Here is a 17,711-nt window from a genome sequence, read left to right as displayed (position 1 = left end):
TAACTTTATTTACCATTGACGAAACCTGTTTTACCGTCCGAGAAAAAGTCAAATCACTGCTTAATAAATTCTTAGCGATCATTTAATTTTTAATCATATTAAAATTTGATTGTACGATAGTATTTTTTAGATTATTTAGATTAATAAACGCCAGCCAATATATTGAAATATTATTTTTTGGAGATCGTCGCACATTCAGTGTTTTATTATTACAGTGTGTAATCGCATCGCGTAGTCAGTGTTCTAAAGATGGAAGGCACGGGCGCTTACGGAGGCGGCAAAGCGGGCGGAGCATTTGATCCAATTGCCTTTGCACAAAGGCCCCCTGTTATTTTAAGAGCGGTCTGCTGGGTAAGTCATTTAAGCGACATATATTATTATTTCAAATACCGTCGAAGGCATTTTTCATCATTCCGTTTGAATGTCGGAAAATCGATTTGACATTTGTGGGAGTGGGGTGAAAAATTTACTTCAGAGGTGGGGTGGCAAGATCAATCCTCATCTCGCTATCGTGCCCTTTATTGATTATTTACGAATCTTATTTATATTTGGAAACAATATATTGCTCCGGACGAATAAAATATATATCATTTTGCATCGCTTTCCGTTGGTAGGGTCATAAATACGTACCTAGGTATGATATTGGATAACACTCAAAAAAATGTTATAACAAGTCTCAACCCCCTCGGTTCTATTTATTAATTCAATTTATTATTAGACACATAACTCACAATTAACTATACAAGTTGTAGGTGCGTACTAATGAATTATTCTCTCGCTCATTAATGCAATGCCATCGAATTCCGGAAGAGATTAAGAAGAGAAAAGGATGTTATGATAATGTTCGTTTGCGCAAAATTTTCGAGAAGAAAATCATGATTGTTTTTTTAACTTCAACTTTTAAAACATTTTAAACATTACCAATTCTTTATTTATCGGATATTATTTAGTTATAATTAAATACTTACGAAATACTAATGCCTATAATTGTCTCAAAATAACATTGGGTACTATTCATTTTTCTTAGATAATACTACTATGCCGTTTTTGTTCTGTAATAAATTTACCATTGGTGTGTTACAAAACCGATTTTTTAGAATAATAACTCAGTATTTGGATCCAAAAGTAATATTCCTATACCTGTTATAAAAAAGGTTTACTCTTAAACTGTCTATAAGGTTACCAAATCAAGTTATTTACCTAGGTGCTATGTGTTTTTTGTTAATTAATACTGGAACTGCAAAATTTCACACTATATGACAACATGTAAAACAGTATAAAACTGTGAACTAACATGCTCCTCCCATTTTTAACCGCAATTCCATTATAAACTAACAAGCTCCTCCCATTTAGTCGACAACAGCGCCTTCCTTCACGTAGCCAAGATGTTGTCGTACAGTACACCATAACCTAACCTAACACCTTCAATGATTATTTTACTAATTTATTATGTATAAAATCACTCACCCTGAATAGAATTTTGAGTGAATTGGTAGCTGATAATCTTTGTCATCACTATCATGACTGAAGATTATGATCTCTAGAATACCACAGAATTCTTGATCAGCCTTCTCCACATTTCTCTATCCTCTGCAAGCCTTCCAGTAAATTCCTTCACTTGATTACTAAATCTCATCGGTGTTCGTCCTCTGCCCTTTTTCCTGGCACACTACCCAGCACTAGTAACCTTTTGATGCTATCCTGGCCTCGGCGAACAGTGTGTTCAAAGAATCACATCATATGAATACGTGTATTAATTAAGGCGCTAAGTACCAAAATAATAAAAACTGACATTTTTATAGAAAAATGTTCTACATACCAACGCCAATAACTTCAACTATAGTCTAAGTGCCTCAAGCAAGTCAAAAAAATACAGCAAAATAATTAAACCTGTTGACGTTGTAAGTCCGTTGGCGTGTTTTATTTATAATGGTGTAAGTAGCTCTGCAGTGGTCAACGGCATTCAATATAAAATAGCTGACGATAGTGTGTTGACACTTGCGAGTTCTTAATACCTAAAATTATAGAAGCTGCCGTGATTGCTTCATGAAATTTTACTGCAATGACTCAGTATTTTGTAACTACAGGCAATACTACTTTTTGGTACTTAGAGCCTTATTCAATGATGTAGGCACACAGTTACAAATTCAAAGTTATTTATTATACATATACCTATATAGGTACCTAGTGAGCATGACAGATTATAAATTCAAGAAATATTAAAACAAAAACCATAAGAAATACATAAGTGCACTGAGTGAACTAGTAGACCCTATTTTAAGATTTTAGTTTAGATTTTAATCTCCTAAACTTCCTTGCTAACCTTCGTGCAGGTGGAATTTATCAATATCCAAAGTGATTCGGTTGAACGCAGACGTTGCCCAATTGGCATCACCAATGGCAGGTTAATTCTGTTCTGAAGAATAAATAAGATGACAGTCTCTGGCTGATCCTCTGTTCCTGCCGTATTGAGGCATTGGTTCTATGTTCCGTCTGTGATATTATTAGCAGCCATCATCAGCACTGCGTTTCTTTCTGAATGTGTTACCTCATTAATATTTAACAAAATATAATACATTATTTATAGTTTTACTTCACATTCATAAAATTAAGTAAGTACCTAGAATCAAAAATATAAAAAAATCCTTTTCTATTCAGATAGAACTTATACTATAATATGACAGTAAAGCTGAAAAGTTATCAAGACTAATGATTAAATTAGCCGCAAGACATTTTGCATCGCAGATTCATTACAAGCTTCCAGTAGCAAAGTGTTGCTTGTAAATTGTAGGTACGTATTACATTTTTCTGACATGACCTGGATCGATGAAATGATAAAGTTCTGCGGAAGTATGTGGCAACGCAATGCACAGGAACTGAGAGAAGTGGAAGCAGCTTGAAGAGGCCTTTATCGGATAGGATAGATTCAGGCTGATGATGACGATGATGATATTGGAAAGAGATGACCGTATAGCATTGAGATCAAAAAATGACACATCGTTCATGGAGCATTGCAGGCAGTAATCAATTTTATTAGATTCAATAAGAATATTGATTTGATACTCATTGATATCAAATATCTGATACAAATTCATTGAATGTATTCATTTATATAACGTCTGACTAATGGTGTTACTTAAAAAATATCCTCTATAATTTAATATAACTCATTTATGATGACTTCACCAAGAATACATTCATAATTGTATTGTGAAAACTAGAACTAATGCTGGAAGAGTTTTGAATCATTTTCTTAAATGTAATCCTGGTTGTATAGTTATGAAAAGCAGCTTAAATTTCAATGACTTACAAATAATTTGTGTTACTTTGTATGGATTCTCCCTTCTATGTGTGAATATGTTTATCACAATCTGTATTGTAGCCGTATCAGGCAGTCGTGAAAGATTTTTTACTATAAAGTATAAACATACCACATAAGCGTGAAGTTCGATAGTTTTTCGACAGAAAATTTAATGCAATAGGCTTCATCTTCATGTAAGAGCAGTCAGAAATATTACCGGTAACAATAATTAAATTTACCCTATGTAATTCGTAGAAGTAATCGCAATCTGCACAATTTAAATGTTAAGTTATTCCATTCCACTATAAACGATTATTTATTATGTAGGTAAGTATCTGGAAAAATGATTTTTAATTATGAACATTTACTTAACATAATACTGAAAATAGTGCAGAGTAATTCTTATGTCTTTTTTCAATCACCAAAATAACTAGTGACATCCATACTACAATATATATTGCTAATTAATAAGCACGCATCTCAGAAACCGTGGGTATAGGTTTAAATCCTGCGTCTGGCGATAATACAAGTTGTTTTTCAAGAAAATTTCCAGAAGAATGAATCCCGCTGATGTTTGGTGAAACAGTTTAAATGTAAAACACTAATAAACAAATTGTAAATACGTCATCGTCATAGATGATGGCATGTTCTTTGTCATTGTATCAGTGTCCAGCATTCCAGATTGAAAAAAACATGTATGTTGTTCATCTGTTGAGTCAATTGAATTTTACCACTCCTTTATCGGTCGTGTTTTGCATTATAAATCGATAATTACATACTGAACTTATCAAAAATGCCAGAACTTTATAAAAGTCAATGCTGGACCAATGAGCAAAGATACGTCCTTATATACGAAGAGTGATATTTTTACAATGTGTTTATCATTGTTTTAGATGTCTTCATCCAGCTAGATTGAAGTTATTCTGAGATTCAATGAACAAAAATACCTCTTGGCATAGAAAACTTAATCTTTCTGATTTCTTAAGTCTATACCTCAGTTGAGGCACGGTCTAAAAAGATCGTGGCTAGGCGATGCGCGGATTGCGGGTCGCGGGTGCAAATGACGCATTCCAAACGAAATATGATTTGTCATATAAATCCTAAATGCGTCTATTTAATGTTCTGTTTATTGTTCTATTAGTAATAATAATAATATATTCATTCACATGTTTTCTTTTTAAAGTAAATGGGTAACGTTTTTGGTCATCTTTACACAATTTAATAATGAATACCCCCGTCGCCATCACGAAACAAATTGACGTGTTCCAATGGCGTTCTCTCTCCGAATGGCAGCGAGTCCAAAATTTCGTCGCGCTTATAGTTGAAAATCATTTGCCGTTTCACTGATGTATCGCCTTAATTGCTATAATAAAGTAGGTGTTTTGAAAACTACTACTACTACTTCACTCCGTCATGCCCCAGTGTTTGGGGCATAGGGCAAGCACGAGTTCGCGCCACTTCCCTCGGTCCATTGCCGACTTTCGCGCCTCCCCCCATATCAGACCTGCAGCGCGTAGGTCGCTCTTGTAGCATTGCTGCAGGGTGAGGGAGGGTCGGCCACGGTGACAGAACCCTTGAGGTCGTGCCACAAAGGTATGAAGCCTGATAATTTGTATATAGTGGTGAGTTTTTTTTGAGTGGAGAGTGCTGTGAAATTATATAATATTCCCAATTTCTGTTTCGGGCCGCATGACCTTGAATTGTAAAAAAAAATAGTTAACAAACCCACTGGAAACAGGTCAAGCGATATTGTACCTTATCTTGATTGGTTACAATGGCCAATAAAAGTGATTTCCGCCCACTCCATAATGATATTATTAATTTAATATTGCGATGTCATTACGTGACCTCTTCAATTTGGCACTTACTTTATGCCTGTAATATTCAAACTCTCTTTGAGTCATGTCAGTCAGTTTCCTGTGGCTTACTTATATTATATGAAGATCCGCAGAATCAAATTGCTTTCCTTTTCATGACAAAAATCCATGGGAAATTTTGATCACTTCAAACTATGAAGAAAGGACTGTATAATTTTGTTCATGGCTAAATTAGTCCTCCGATGGTATTGGCTCTTGTAATTTTAGCATTAGAGGGCTGCATAACCGATTCTCAGTTTATTTATATTTTTAACATGGCAAACTTTCAATGCAAGACATTTTAGACAGAACATTTGAGTAGATATAATCATAATCTCAGTGACTCTAAATCCACTGTTGGATGAGAGCCACCGCTTGATGTCTCCACTCTTCTCAGTTGTTAGTCGTTGGTTCTTATGTACTTCCATTAAACTTGATCATCAAAAATCGTAGTGAAATTTCCATCTAATGTAACACAAAAAATTCATATGATTCCCCCTAAGGCCCTCTGGTTGCTGATGGAACTCATAAACTGGCCAATGACTGATGCTTTGCACACGGCGCTACTGAAACCTACTGACAATAATAATCTCATAACCTCAAACTGTCCAACACATTGTCTTTCCTACTTCATTCTAAGCTTTCTCCGTAATATCTTTACGGGAATATTCTGGCAGCCTGTAATTATACAGGCAGGAGTATTTCTCAACATCTGCCACATATTTTAAATTAAAAATCGGTTCGCCCATCTTTATCTTTTGACGTCTTGACTTGTTATTGCTTGTTCAGTTCAGTTCAGTGCTACCAATTTTGGTAAGAAAATATGATTTTTCATTGAATCAACTGATATTGGCACCACTGTTTTATGGATGATTGGAAACTGAGAGACTGGGAGACTAGCATGTCGCGTCTCTTCGGTTTCGGTCGCGAACGTTTTGAAACTGGGAGATTCCAGTCTTCCCGTCAGTGAGTCGCCATTGAAATACATTAGCTAAATACTGGCTGGAATTTTAGTTTCAGTCGTGTCTTTTTTGAGTATTCTCATGAGCGGATGGCTTTAGTATAATCGAAACTCTTTTGGATGAACGTTGCGTTTTCTTTGAAAGTTGTCAATGTTTATATGCCAATGTATTATGTTATGTTAAATGTCACTGATTAATGTATCTCGTTGGTTATGGAGTGATTCCACATAATATCACTTACAAGGAAGCCCTACCTCCGGGTAATTGATGACTGGGAAGACACTAATACTAATGTTATTGTATAAATTTGTTTTCCAGCTGTTCAGCGTAGTGGTCTTCGGATGTATATCTTCAAAAGGCTGGATGGTGGAGGAGGGGACGAGCAAGGAGGTGTGCCTCTACAACAAGGACACCAACGCGTGCAACTACGGAGTGGGCATCTCGGTGATCGCGTTCGTCGCCTCCATCGGCTTCATCGTGGGAGAGTTCATGTTTGAGCAGATGTCCTCTGTCAAGACGCGCAAGCATTACGTGCTCGGTGATTTGGGATTCTCAGGTATGCCATTGCAACTATATACCTTGCAAATCACTCGAATCAAGGATAAACTTATGCCAAACATGAAACAACTAATTGACTGAAGTTATTGCTAGTCAGAATTTAAATTTAAATCTGTATTATTTGGAAATTTGTATGGTTTGACCACCAAGGACCAGATAGATTGTTAACATTATCAACGTTAAGTTATACTAATAGCGTCTACACATGCATGGATTTACCAGCAACGATCGCTTGGAAATAAAACTATTGCGACAATAACTGTTTATTTGCAAAAATGCTCACTGTCTCGCCAATCTCATTCTTCAAGCATATGCGAGGGCGTTTGTTGTCAGTGTGTGGTGTTATTTGACAATGTGAGCAATCGCTAACCTTCAATGGAAATTCCGTACAACGGTTCAGATACCAATTTTATCGTTTCGATGCTTCTTGTGATTGGTTCATAACATTATAAGTATTCAAAAAACTATCTCTTGTCATTTTGATGGCTATACTAAACAGTTTTCCTTTGTATGCACTTTGTTACCTCACACATAACTGCCAACTATATATAGTAGATTGTGTTTGGACAAGTTGCTGATTGTATTTACTCTAAGTATATTGTTTTGTATTACCGTTGTCTGTTCAAATAATGGATAAAGTCCGACGACAACAATTTTTATGAAGGCAATTATAGTGCGTGGTGACGGAAGAAAAATGCCTTTTTCGGTTATTTTTAGACATTCTCAGTTCATTCTCTACGAGACAATCGGTATGTCGATAGTCGAGTCTGCTCATATATTTTAGCAATAAAGATAGCACTAATAATTTTGTTTATATTTGTTATGTGACCATATTTATCATTCTTTTCTCATTCCTTCATCGATGTTTGGGGTTCAATCATGGCCCCCACATCCTATCGCTAAGGTTAAGAATAGTGTAATAATTATTCTACATTAGTGTTCTCCAAATGGTATTCTGTGGAACTCCAGTGTTCCGTGAGGTAAACTTAAGGTTATTCCGCGTATGTTTAGTGTGTTTTTGTATTTCTAAATAAATCCACTTAAATTATTGAGCTGTTGGCACTCTGCATCATAATATTATGAAGCACTGATCACGACCCCTTTTGTGATAGCACAGTAACATGCGACCCTTCGTCATATTGGATAAGTATTCATTTTTATTAGTCAGGAAACAAAATATTGCCCGTGAAATAGCACCGCAGAAGACCACCATGCCGAGCCCCCCTAAGCCAGGGCCTCCAGGCTAGAGCCCATGGGTTCAATGCATAGGCTATTTTCAAGACAGGTTTTCCTGAAAAGGCCATTCATTTCGTAAGAATTGCTTCTGCAATAAGCCTCAAATATTGAAGAATGAAGAAGAAACGAGAATACCTGATGACAACACAAATAATATTTTTTTTTTTGTCACTATCAATTGATTACTGTATATAGCTGCTTTTCCAGTGATGACAACTGAAAATGAATTACGAGTGAAAGCGATAATTTTGGAAACTTGTTCTAGTCAATAAGTTGAGCTCATTGGATTAAATTGAAAGGACAGTGTCATCCTAACAGGTGATCTAGTCAATTATCATCTTAAATTTTTTTTGTTTTATTCAATGAATAATTTACAAGATTTGAGAATCTAACATTCTTTACACCTCCAATAATATGGTAATTTACTCTTTACTAAATGCCTTTATGGATATTCCGCATTTACTATTGGGGTTTCTTAATGCCGCAACGTCAGGCGTATTAACTCATTTCCTAGACATCAAATATTGAAGAGCGATTTTATAAAATGCTGTCTTCAAGCATAACAATGTAAACAAAAAAGTAAAAATAGCCACTCGATGAGTGTGACAGCATGCTCTACGCTGCGATGTTGAAGTGAAGATTACTATTAGGTGGTGTAACACAATATTTTTTTTCACAGCTAACTCATCATAATATATCGTCGCCGTAGATGTCAAGGGAGCCAAGCCACAAATTTGGCGAAAATGAGTAAAGTATACAAAAGCATTTTAAAATCATCACAGTGGTCAATGGATTTAAGCCACAAAACTCTTTTGACTACATTTTTTGTACATTTCAATATTCAGTGGTCGAGAGATATAACACACATAACTTCTAAGATACTATTTTTTTTAGTTATTTGTATAAAATAATAAAAAGGTAACACCACAAAGTATATTTATATGTTCAAAGCTTCACCGTTATATCTTTAAAAACAAAAAAGTTCAATAACAAAATGTTATTTTTATTTGTCACACAACATCTTTGCGCGCCTGTTTCTCAGCATTATGATTTTGTGGACTGGCTCTCTTGATATCTATGGCGACGATATATTATTATTATTTGATGTTTTTGTGTGTTAATTTAAAAAATAAGTTATAATATATCATAATATGCACACCTACTGATATGACGCTCCTTGGGGCGCGGGAGTACTTCATCTTGTGGTTTTGGTGTAAAAGAGGCACAAGTGAATTCAATGTTATATTATATGTCAGTACAGTGAAAAAAACACAACTTATAATTTGTTATCTCTCCGCAGAGTTGGGTTTATTATTATTAACATAAACATTAGGGATATATTTATAAAGATCGGACAATTGATCAGCACTTCTATTCTATATTAAGCAATTTGATGCTGCAGAGCAGTTCAGATTATCTAATAAACTTATCCCAGCCTATCTATCTGAAACCGTTGGAATTAAAAGGTATAGCGGTTAGTTAACATTGCAATTGTAATTTCCAGCGTTCTGGTCATTCCTGTACTTTGTGGGCTTCTGCTACCTGACCAACGCGTGGGGCAAGTCGGAATCCCCTCCCGATGATAAGGGAGTGAACAACGTGCAAGCCGCCATCGTCTTCTCCTTCTTTGCTATCTTCACATGGGTGAGTGTACACATAATAAAATCATCTTTTTGAACCGTTCAATGATTAATTATATAAATTGAGAAATAGTAAATCTATAACATGCAAAGATATTGTGTCATCTGTAGGAAACAACTATGTCCGTCTGATGGGTAATAAACATAGAGGTATATGTACTGACAAGTAGCTACGAATTAATGTTCACCATCCATGTTCCAACCGAGATATGCCAGAAATGAAAAAATATTAGATTTTCTCAGAATTAAAAAATTATAGAAGGGTTATCAAATTAGTACCTACTACTATATTTTAAAACAATGACGTTTGCAGCAGCCATTTTTTTTCTGATTCCCATTAATTTGTGCTCAGTATTGTTTGGAAAATCATCATGGAAAGATATGTGGTTGTATCAAAAATCAAATCAAATTTATTTATTTTACATAATGAACATAACAAATTACAGATTCAAAGCGTTCACGACATGACATAAAAATACAAATTGTTCAAATTTGTTATATTAATAATGAATCTATTCGAGCTACATTTCGGGCATTACGTGAAATTTATGGTCAAAACAATCGACCTACAGAGCTAACTATTTGTAATTTAATTGGAAAATTCGAGTCAAATGGTAATGTTTTTGATGTTAAAAATCCAACCCGTCAAAAACGTAAACGTATTGCTGAAAATATCGATGTTGTGAATCAAAGTGTCGGTGAAAATCCTGAACAATCAATTACATGTCGTGTCGAGAGCATGGACTTTCTTATGGCACTACATGGAATATTCTTCATAAAGAATTGCTATTGAATGCGTGTAAAATACAGTTAACACGTTGTGCGTCGAAATTTTGCTGATTGGGCTTTAGAGCAACTTGAAACAGACTCATTATTTCATCTTGAGTTTTTTCTCATCTTTGGTTAAATGGGTTCGTAATTAAGGGCCCGCTGAAGAGCCCGCCAATTTAAATCGATCTTTTCGCAAAAATCACTAATCATCGGAGAATTATTATTATTTTATGAACACCTGCGAGATGAAGATCAGAAAACAGGGCTGTCAAAATAATATTAAGCATTCATATTTTTTAAATGTTAATTTCATCATGGTTTTTAATCAAACCTGTGCAAGTACGTACTGATAACTTGGGTGGATTTTGTAGCAAACATACTATTGATATATATACGGGTATATTATTATTATAACCCAATTCAAATTGAACATAGGTTGATACTCAAATACTATTATAGTATGTTTATGATTTCGAGAAAATAATACGATGGTATAATTAATCCATATCAATTATTTGAAAACATTACATTCGCACTTTGCACAAAATTACAAACACATTCGAAGTTTGCCGCACACGTACAGACCACGTGATATTTGTTTACGCAAAATCGTCGCTTTTCAAAATGGCGAATTTGATTACCAGATTTTACTGCGATGAATCAGTATGTTCCTTTTTGTCTTTTTTTATTCGTAGGTTTGTTTACTATGTACACCGAGAAATTTCCATTTATAAACTCGGAAACGATTTTTACAGAAGAGTTTTGGAATATAATGCAACCAAAACTGGAAAAAAATTCTATCATGGGTGTTGACTTCCTGAATTAGCTAACCCCAGGTCCATGCCACTACGTGAACCACAGTGGATATTAAGCCATTTCCACACTGGCAACAAGTTGCTGGCAACCTCATTAAATTTTACGATACTTACCATAATTGCTTAAGAAATTTTACAATAATTATCGTAAAATCTAACGAGGTTGCCAGCAAATTAACTTGTTGCCAGTGTGGACCCGGCATTAGATGCACAAAACTTAAATAATATATATTATAAATAAAAATTTAAAATATAAATATATATTATGATTTATGTCTTCGACAGCCCTGATGAAATAAATGTGAAATATGAGTCGGATCAGTCACAGAGCAAATTTATTAACACAAACAACTTTGACACGACCTTTTTATATTAACTAGTAGACCAGATATTATGGACCACATGTTAAAAAATCATATTTTCAATTCTCAAGGCCAATTCTGTAGAACGTCCTCTTAAGCACAATTGTCGCATTTGGAGTACATAATGAAAACCCAATATGTAATGTTATTCTTGAAACACCTTAACATCCACAAAAGTTAACAGTTTGGTGTGGTTTGTGGTCTGGCGGTGTAATTGCATCGTATTTTTTTGAAAAGGAAAATGGCAATGCAGTTACTGTCAATGGAGAACGTCACAGATGCATGATTACTGATTTTTTCAGGCATGAGATGAATTTTTTGCAAGTGCTAGATGCTGGATCTAGCAAATATATATCTAGATACCACTATAAATTCCTGAATATACTTTCTATTCGTAAAGTAAAAACATGCCTAAAACTAAGGAATATTATTTTTAAAAAATATCTATTATTTTTTTTAAAATCATTCAGAAACCGATTGTGTTGTATTGTGACAAATAAATAACTAGGTGTGTTGTGTGTTTGCCGCACAGGCGGGCTGCGCATTCTTCGCATTCCAGCGTTTCCGACAGGGAGCGGAGGCGGCCTTTGCACCCACGTACGAGGTGGAGGGTGCGCTCGGTGGCGGAGGGGGGACGGGAGGGTACTCTTCTTACCCAGGGGCGCCCGACCCTGATCCCGCCTACCAGGATCCGCCTTTCTCCAGTCAGAGGGGTAAATTCTACAATCAATCTACTATTACTTATATGTATCATGAATTCCCAATATTAGCCTAGACTTCATTTAAAATTGACTTTATTTTATAAATAAATAACCAAAGCGAAGCGTCAGAAGTATTAAGTCTCTGCGTTTTATTTATTTCTTATGTATTCAGTGTTGCCAACACTTTTAACTCTAATTTAACTCCCTTTTCTCTTTGTCATGTACCAATATTGTTGTAATTTAGTTGTTTCTGTCGGTGTTTCAGGAGGTGGAGAGTTCCAGGCGCCGACTTATTAAGCTGAAGGTTGCTCCCGCACAAGTGTCGTCGGAACGGATTCGCCTCAACGTCAAAATCATCCTCAACAACGCAGCGATCACTTCAAATATGGCCGCTCCGACATTCATTATCCGGTTGGCCGCATTTAGACCGCGTGAGAGTGTTTTCGCTTCCCTATCAGTTCATTTATCATTTCTCCCGGTAGATGTCCCGGTTTATTTTGAAATGTAATCGTTTAACGGTGTATAATGTGTGCGATCAGTCTGGAATGCAAAGTGTTCATTTATGATTGTAGGTTATGGTACGAAATGCTGAACGTATGTACATAATAACGATCGTTGAATGTTATTATGAAGGTATATTTTGATTACTTAATCCGGTGATTGTGGGCGTTTTCGATGGCCTATTATTATCTTCGGATGGATTCCGTTGTAAACTTAGACGGTAAGCTAGCCCATCATTAGTTAAATTAGCCTTCTGGAAAACATTTCGATAGTTCAAGAATACACCACCCTAAAATATCATTAGAATTCTACTTGTATTTCGAAATCTATCTCTTGTCCGAGTGGTAATATAATATATAAATGAAAAAAAAAACTTACGTAGTTAAATTTAAATTTTGCAATTTGTTATTTTATGATTAGTGGATTTTTATTTTGACATCGGCATTGTTGAAATTTGTTGTCTTTATAGGATACATTCTGTTGTCGGGTGAATGATGCGTCGTCCGCGTGACCTCGTAACGTGAAAGCAATGTACAATAATTAATTTATTAGGTAACACAATTTTTACAGTAGGCTTATTACTTATTATCACAATGGAAGAGAATCGGGGGGGGGAGGGATGAAATGAAAATTGACAGTCTACACTCCAGAGAATATAATCTCGAACATTCATTCCTGTCTGAACACGAATTGATTACAATTAAATTAAAGTGTGATCAATGTGTAACCTGATTTTTAAAATGTATATCTTATCATTGGTGTTTGTGTATTTGGTTATTTCATGAAAACCATTCAATAATATGTACTTAAATGTAGAGTATATGCTTCATAACTTTGCACGCCGACTCTAGGATGAAAATGATGTAATATTATTCGAAAAATATTTTTTTTTACATATTATATTATCTTTCTATTTATTTATTACTACATATGTTTATACAAGTAAATATCATTTGATCTAATTTTATGCAGGGTATTCAGGCAAAGAGGCGTTTCAGTATAGTAAAGAGTGCAAAGTTATAAAACGTATACTCTACTGTACTAAATACTGCCTAGTTAATTAATTGTCCTTTTGGTGCAAATGAAAATAATATGACTTGATTCGGCTCAGAATTCTTCATTGCTATTTTAGGAAACAGTTGGAAATTCATAGTTTTATTAAACACTTTTACAATTTCTCTTATTCAAGTCGTAGGTATTTCATGAAATTAATTCTTTACATGCACACGCACTCCATTGATAAATTATGTCGTAATTCACTTTGTCCGATATTGATCGAGCGTAAATTTTAAACATCGTTTTCTTGGTTAATCAGAGTGTACACAGTGTGTAACATTTTAGCTGCTGATCTGCATACTTAAAATCAAACCGAATTTTAATAAAAGTGTCATTAGTCACATTTATACTCTGCGTACATCCATTGCGTTCTTATGAGCTATATCAATAACCATTACACACCATCTTTTAGATTCTAATTGGATCGTTTCGATGGTCACTGCGATTGGCTGGTAAATATCTTTCGCTCAGCTCGGTGACTGAACCGAACAGTCTGAATGGCATCGCAAACTATGTATTATTATAACAATAATTATTAAAATATATTTGTTTTGTCTGTTCAAATAATAAATAACATCCGAGCGACGATTATTAAGTTCTTACGGCGGTCGTGTGGAGCTCGTAGGTGACGCCTTCGCAGGCGTTTTTATTGTCGATTCTGATCAGACGAGAATATAAACGTTTTTTTATTTCTCCAGACTGTCAGAGCAGATTTAAAGTGATATTTTTATGACGCAGACTGTCAGCGGGGATCGCATCGTTTCGTGTAATTTGAGCATTAGTATTTGTAGAATTTTTTACAGTTTTACCAATCGTACATTGTCATACTAATTATTCATCGGCCCGAGGCAGCCTCGGCGTGAATATTCAGTCATTGCGTATCCAAACTATTAATCAGCTTCGTCGGTTAGAATATTAAGTATTATATTTACCCATAAACAATGTTTACTTTTGTATACATATAGCTATTGTTTGGCGTCCATGTAAAGAGTGCCGCGGTGTATTATTATTGTCGTAGCCACGTTTCGGGGACACATCTGAAGAGGTGTATTGTAACTGTGCTCCCGTCGGTTGGCGACTGCAAATCGCGCGCACTTGTATTATTGTTCGGTGTCTGTATTTATTGTTATAATTGGTTTACGATAATTAATATTTTTGTATGTATAAAAATATGACAATTTCTGCTGAGCGGGCTTGTCCATTCTTCAATCTAGTCTTGTACGAAAAGTATTTTCACCGATTGGAAAATAATAAAGTATGTAGTCTGTAAGGAATATAAATTTAAGTAATATTTCAATGTACAGCACTTTACACAATAAGAAAGAGAACAATAAGAAAATGTATATCCCGTGTTATTCCTTTCTGAGTCTAAAGTTGTGATTATATTGAGATGCATGTCGCGTACTATCACACTGTCACGGCGACAAATTTAGTCTGGTTACGTCATGTTGCAAAATATTTTGAACGAACACGATCTCTGTAAATTCAATGATGGAGTAACCTAGTAACGAGTCTCTGTAAATTCATATTATTATGAACAGAACCAGCGCCATCTTTAGATTAATAAAGCTTGAGCATATCTTTTTGCACAAGCAACGAGTGGTCCACTGTTCAGCTGTCTAAATCAGATCCCAGATTGCTTGACACATTGATTCGCCCTTTCTCGTTTCAAATTAAATTATAAAAAATTCTAAAAAAACTATCAGTGTTATTTATAAATAGTATACATTCCTGTTATTCATCAGCTGTCAATGTCAGACTAGTCATTCACACAAAAACCGGTGGTAATATCGATTTCCAAAAAATATGTAGCATTGATCTATGCATTACATTTGTAGAAAGTTTTTTATTGCTAGTGTATTATTTATCATGTAACTTATCTATTCAAATCAAACCATTCCTAGTGTGAACACGACAGACGCGTCAGTATTAGCACTCTATAGAACAATGACAGGTTATCCATAGACAACAACGGGAGGGTCGAAGAAAGTAGGGCCAGTCGTTGTGAATGTATCGGCTTTCTACTTGAGTCGGCAATGACAGAATCCAACCCGCAGACTATAGATAATAGACATGATTCGAAAAAGTGTAGGCATGTAGAAAATGATAAAAAACTTTCATTGAAACATGCAGGTGTAAATGCAGTGCAGTACAACGTGAGGTGACCTCATTGTTGTTCTGGTGATTTTGGCAGATTTTGCCAACTGACAATGTCCGTTTAAAGGTTCAAAATGTGCTACGGGATGAGAGCATCAGTCTGATAACATTTTAAACACCAATAAAATGATATTACATATTTTTTCCCGTAGCGGCAGCTTACTGTGACGTCACGTGATAGTACACGACATGGACCATAATATGATTCGCGCTTAACTGTCATTGAGCGCGAAGATAGTTTATGTTGAACTAAAACCACAAAGATGTTTGGAAACGGGTCATAAATAAATATTAACAAAACGCATTGACCGAGTCATCATAATCTCGGCCACGCTTAATCCACTCTCGGAGAAAGACCTCAATTTTATCACTCATCAGGATCTAATGCAAAGTTATATAAACCTAACTAATAATTATCAAACCGATACATAGTTGACAGTTTATCAAAACAATCAACATAACAACATCGCTGTTTGCGTTCCGAAATGCTGCGATTTTTTATATTCCTTTATTCCGTAGATTATTAAAATATTTGCTAATTAACATATTATGTTGGTAAAAGGATTATTAATTATATTGAAATTGCAACACGCTCAAATTGCAATTATTCACAAATCTCATATGTACATACTTAAAATCAATGTAAATCATTAATTTATATAGTCTTCTTGATTGTTGTTTGCGTAGATAATCTATTAAAGTTTTGACGTATCTGAAACGTGTCAATGACATCGAGCAATATATATTTACTTGATGTCTGTTTATAATGTGTTACTTTGACAGCTGTCACTTTTATTTCAGTTACTGTGGGAGCCACTTGAAAATTGGCCAAATAGCGCATAACCCGTGTTATTTATGATTATGACTATGCATAGTGCTCTTGTCTTGTGTTGACACATCCTTTTGCTGGATTTAGCAATACAGCGGACTTTTTGTCTGTTTTTACATCTTAAGAATGGAGCCTATAAAAAAAATTTGGAGCAGTCTTGTAGTATTTTGAAAAAGTGGAACATTTTATGTCACTTCTGTCTGTAATTGAATGAGTAATTGGAATTCACCTTTGCCTTATCAAATATTTATTGAAATTGAACTGAGCATGTAACATAGTCATCATGATCATGATTTTGCATGTTAACTATTTGGCTCAATACAGATTTGATGTTGTCTCTGATCCGAGTTCAAATCATTTTGAAGTCTCAATATCTGATGTGACTTGAAAAATAAACATAAGATTTGTATTGCCTGCTAACCGTTCAAAGTTTTTCAAGGAATAATGATTAATCTTCTTGTTCTCTCTTCTGAAAGGTAAATTAAAACCGTAATTATTTAATTGATACAAAAATGTAATTTATTGTTAAACTTAGAATGTGGTTCCTCGTGTAATTAGATCTCGGCCGCGTGATATGTTCGCATTTTCGCTGTTCTCCAGAAACTGGTAGCGGTGAATGATAAAAAATATTTATAATTCTTAGATATACCGAAAAATAAATAAGATAAAATTGATCTGTAATATGTAATACAAAAAGGACACGGGTGATCTTTTCGTTTGTTATGTAAACCACCGACAACGAAGATTGTGAACGTTATATATTTTTTCATAACTGCAGTGTGTTCAATCTCTTGCGTGTATTCTTTTTGAAACAATGTTATTTTTGAGAGGTATTGTTTTGTGTTATGGGTAATTTCAACAGATATTGATTATATATGTATGTAGTTACAATGGATATATGTCATAAACTACTGATTCCGCTATTACATAAATTTTGTATCGGTGTTAACTTTGACTATAAGGTGA

General features: G+C 34.7%; 1 protein-coding gene across 1 annotated transcript; it reads left to right on the top strand.

The window, feature by feature from the left end:
- Positions 1–237: 237 nt before the first annotated feature.
- Positions 238–13,579, top strand: Syngr (synaptogyrin). The gene is made up of 5 exons (XM_085949786.1): positions 238–351; positions 6,438–6,675; positions 9,418–9,557; positions 12,034–12,214; positions 12,468–13,579. Exons 1-5 carry the CDS (start codon positions 250–252, stop codon positions 12,497–12,499), a joined length of 693 nt encoding a protein of 230 aa, XP_085805912.1. The 5' UTR covers positions 238–249; the 3' UTR covers positions 12,500–13,579.
- The last annotated feature ends 4,132 nt before the right edge of the window (positions 13,580–17,711 follow it).

This window comes from Rhyacophila brunnea, unplaced genomic scaffold, assembly GCF_057557595.1.
Source record: "Rhyacophila brunnea isolate RB1 unplaced genomic scaffold, BYU_Rbru_1.0 scaffold_22, whole genome shotgun sequence".
Classification (NCBI taxonomy): domain Eukaryota; kingdom Metazoa; phylum Arthropoda; class Insecta; order Trichoptera; family Rhyacophilidae; genus Rhyacophila; species Rhyacophila brunnea.
Note: the sequence above shows the minus strand (reverse complement) of the source record. Positions and strands in the feature narration are given on the sequence as shown.

What these genes read in the sequence shown, in the direction of transcription:
- Syngr (XM_085949786.1), top strand. Translation starts at nt 250, where the DNA reads ATGGAAGGCACGGGCGCTTACGGAGGCGGCAAAGCGGGCGGAGCATTT. An exon ending in TTTTAAGAGCGGTCTGCTGG is followed by an intron (nt 352 to 6,437) that starts GTAAGTCATTTA and finishes TTTGTTTTCCAG; the next exon opens with CTGTTCAGCGTAGTGGTCTT. An exon ending in CGGTGATTTGGGATTCTCAG is followed by an intron (nt 6,676 to 9,417) that starts GTATGCCATTGC and finishes TGTAATTTCCAG; the next exon opens with CGTTCTGGTCATTCCTGTAC.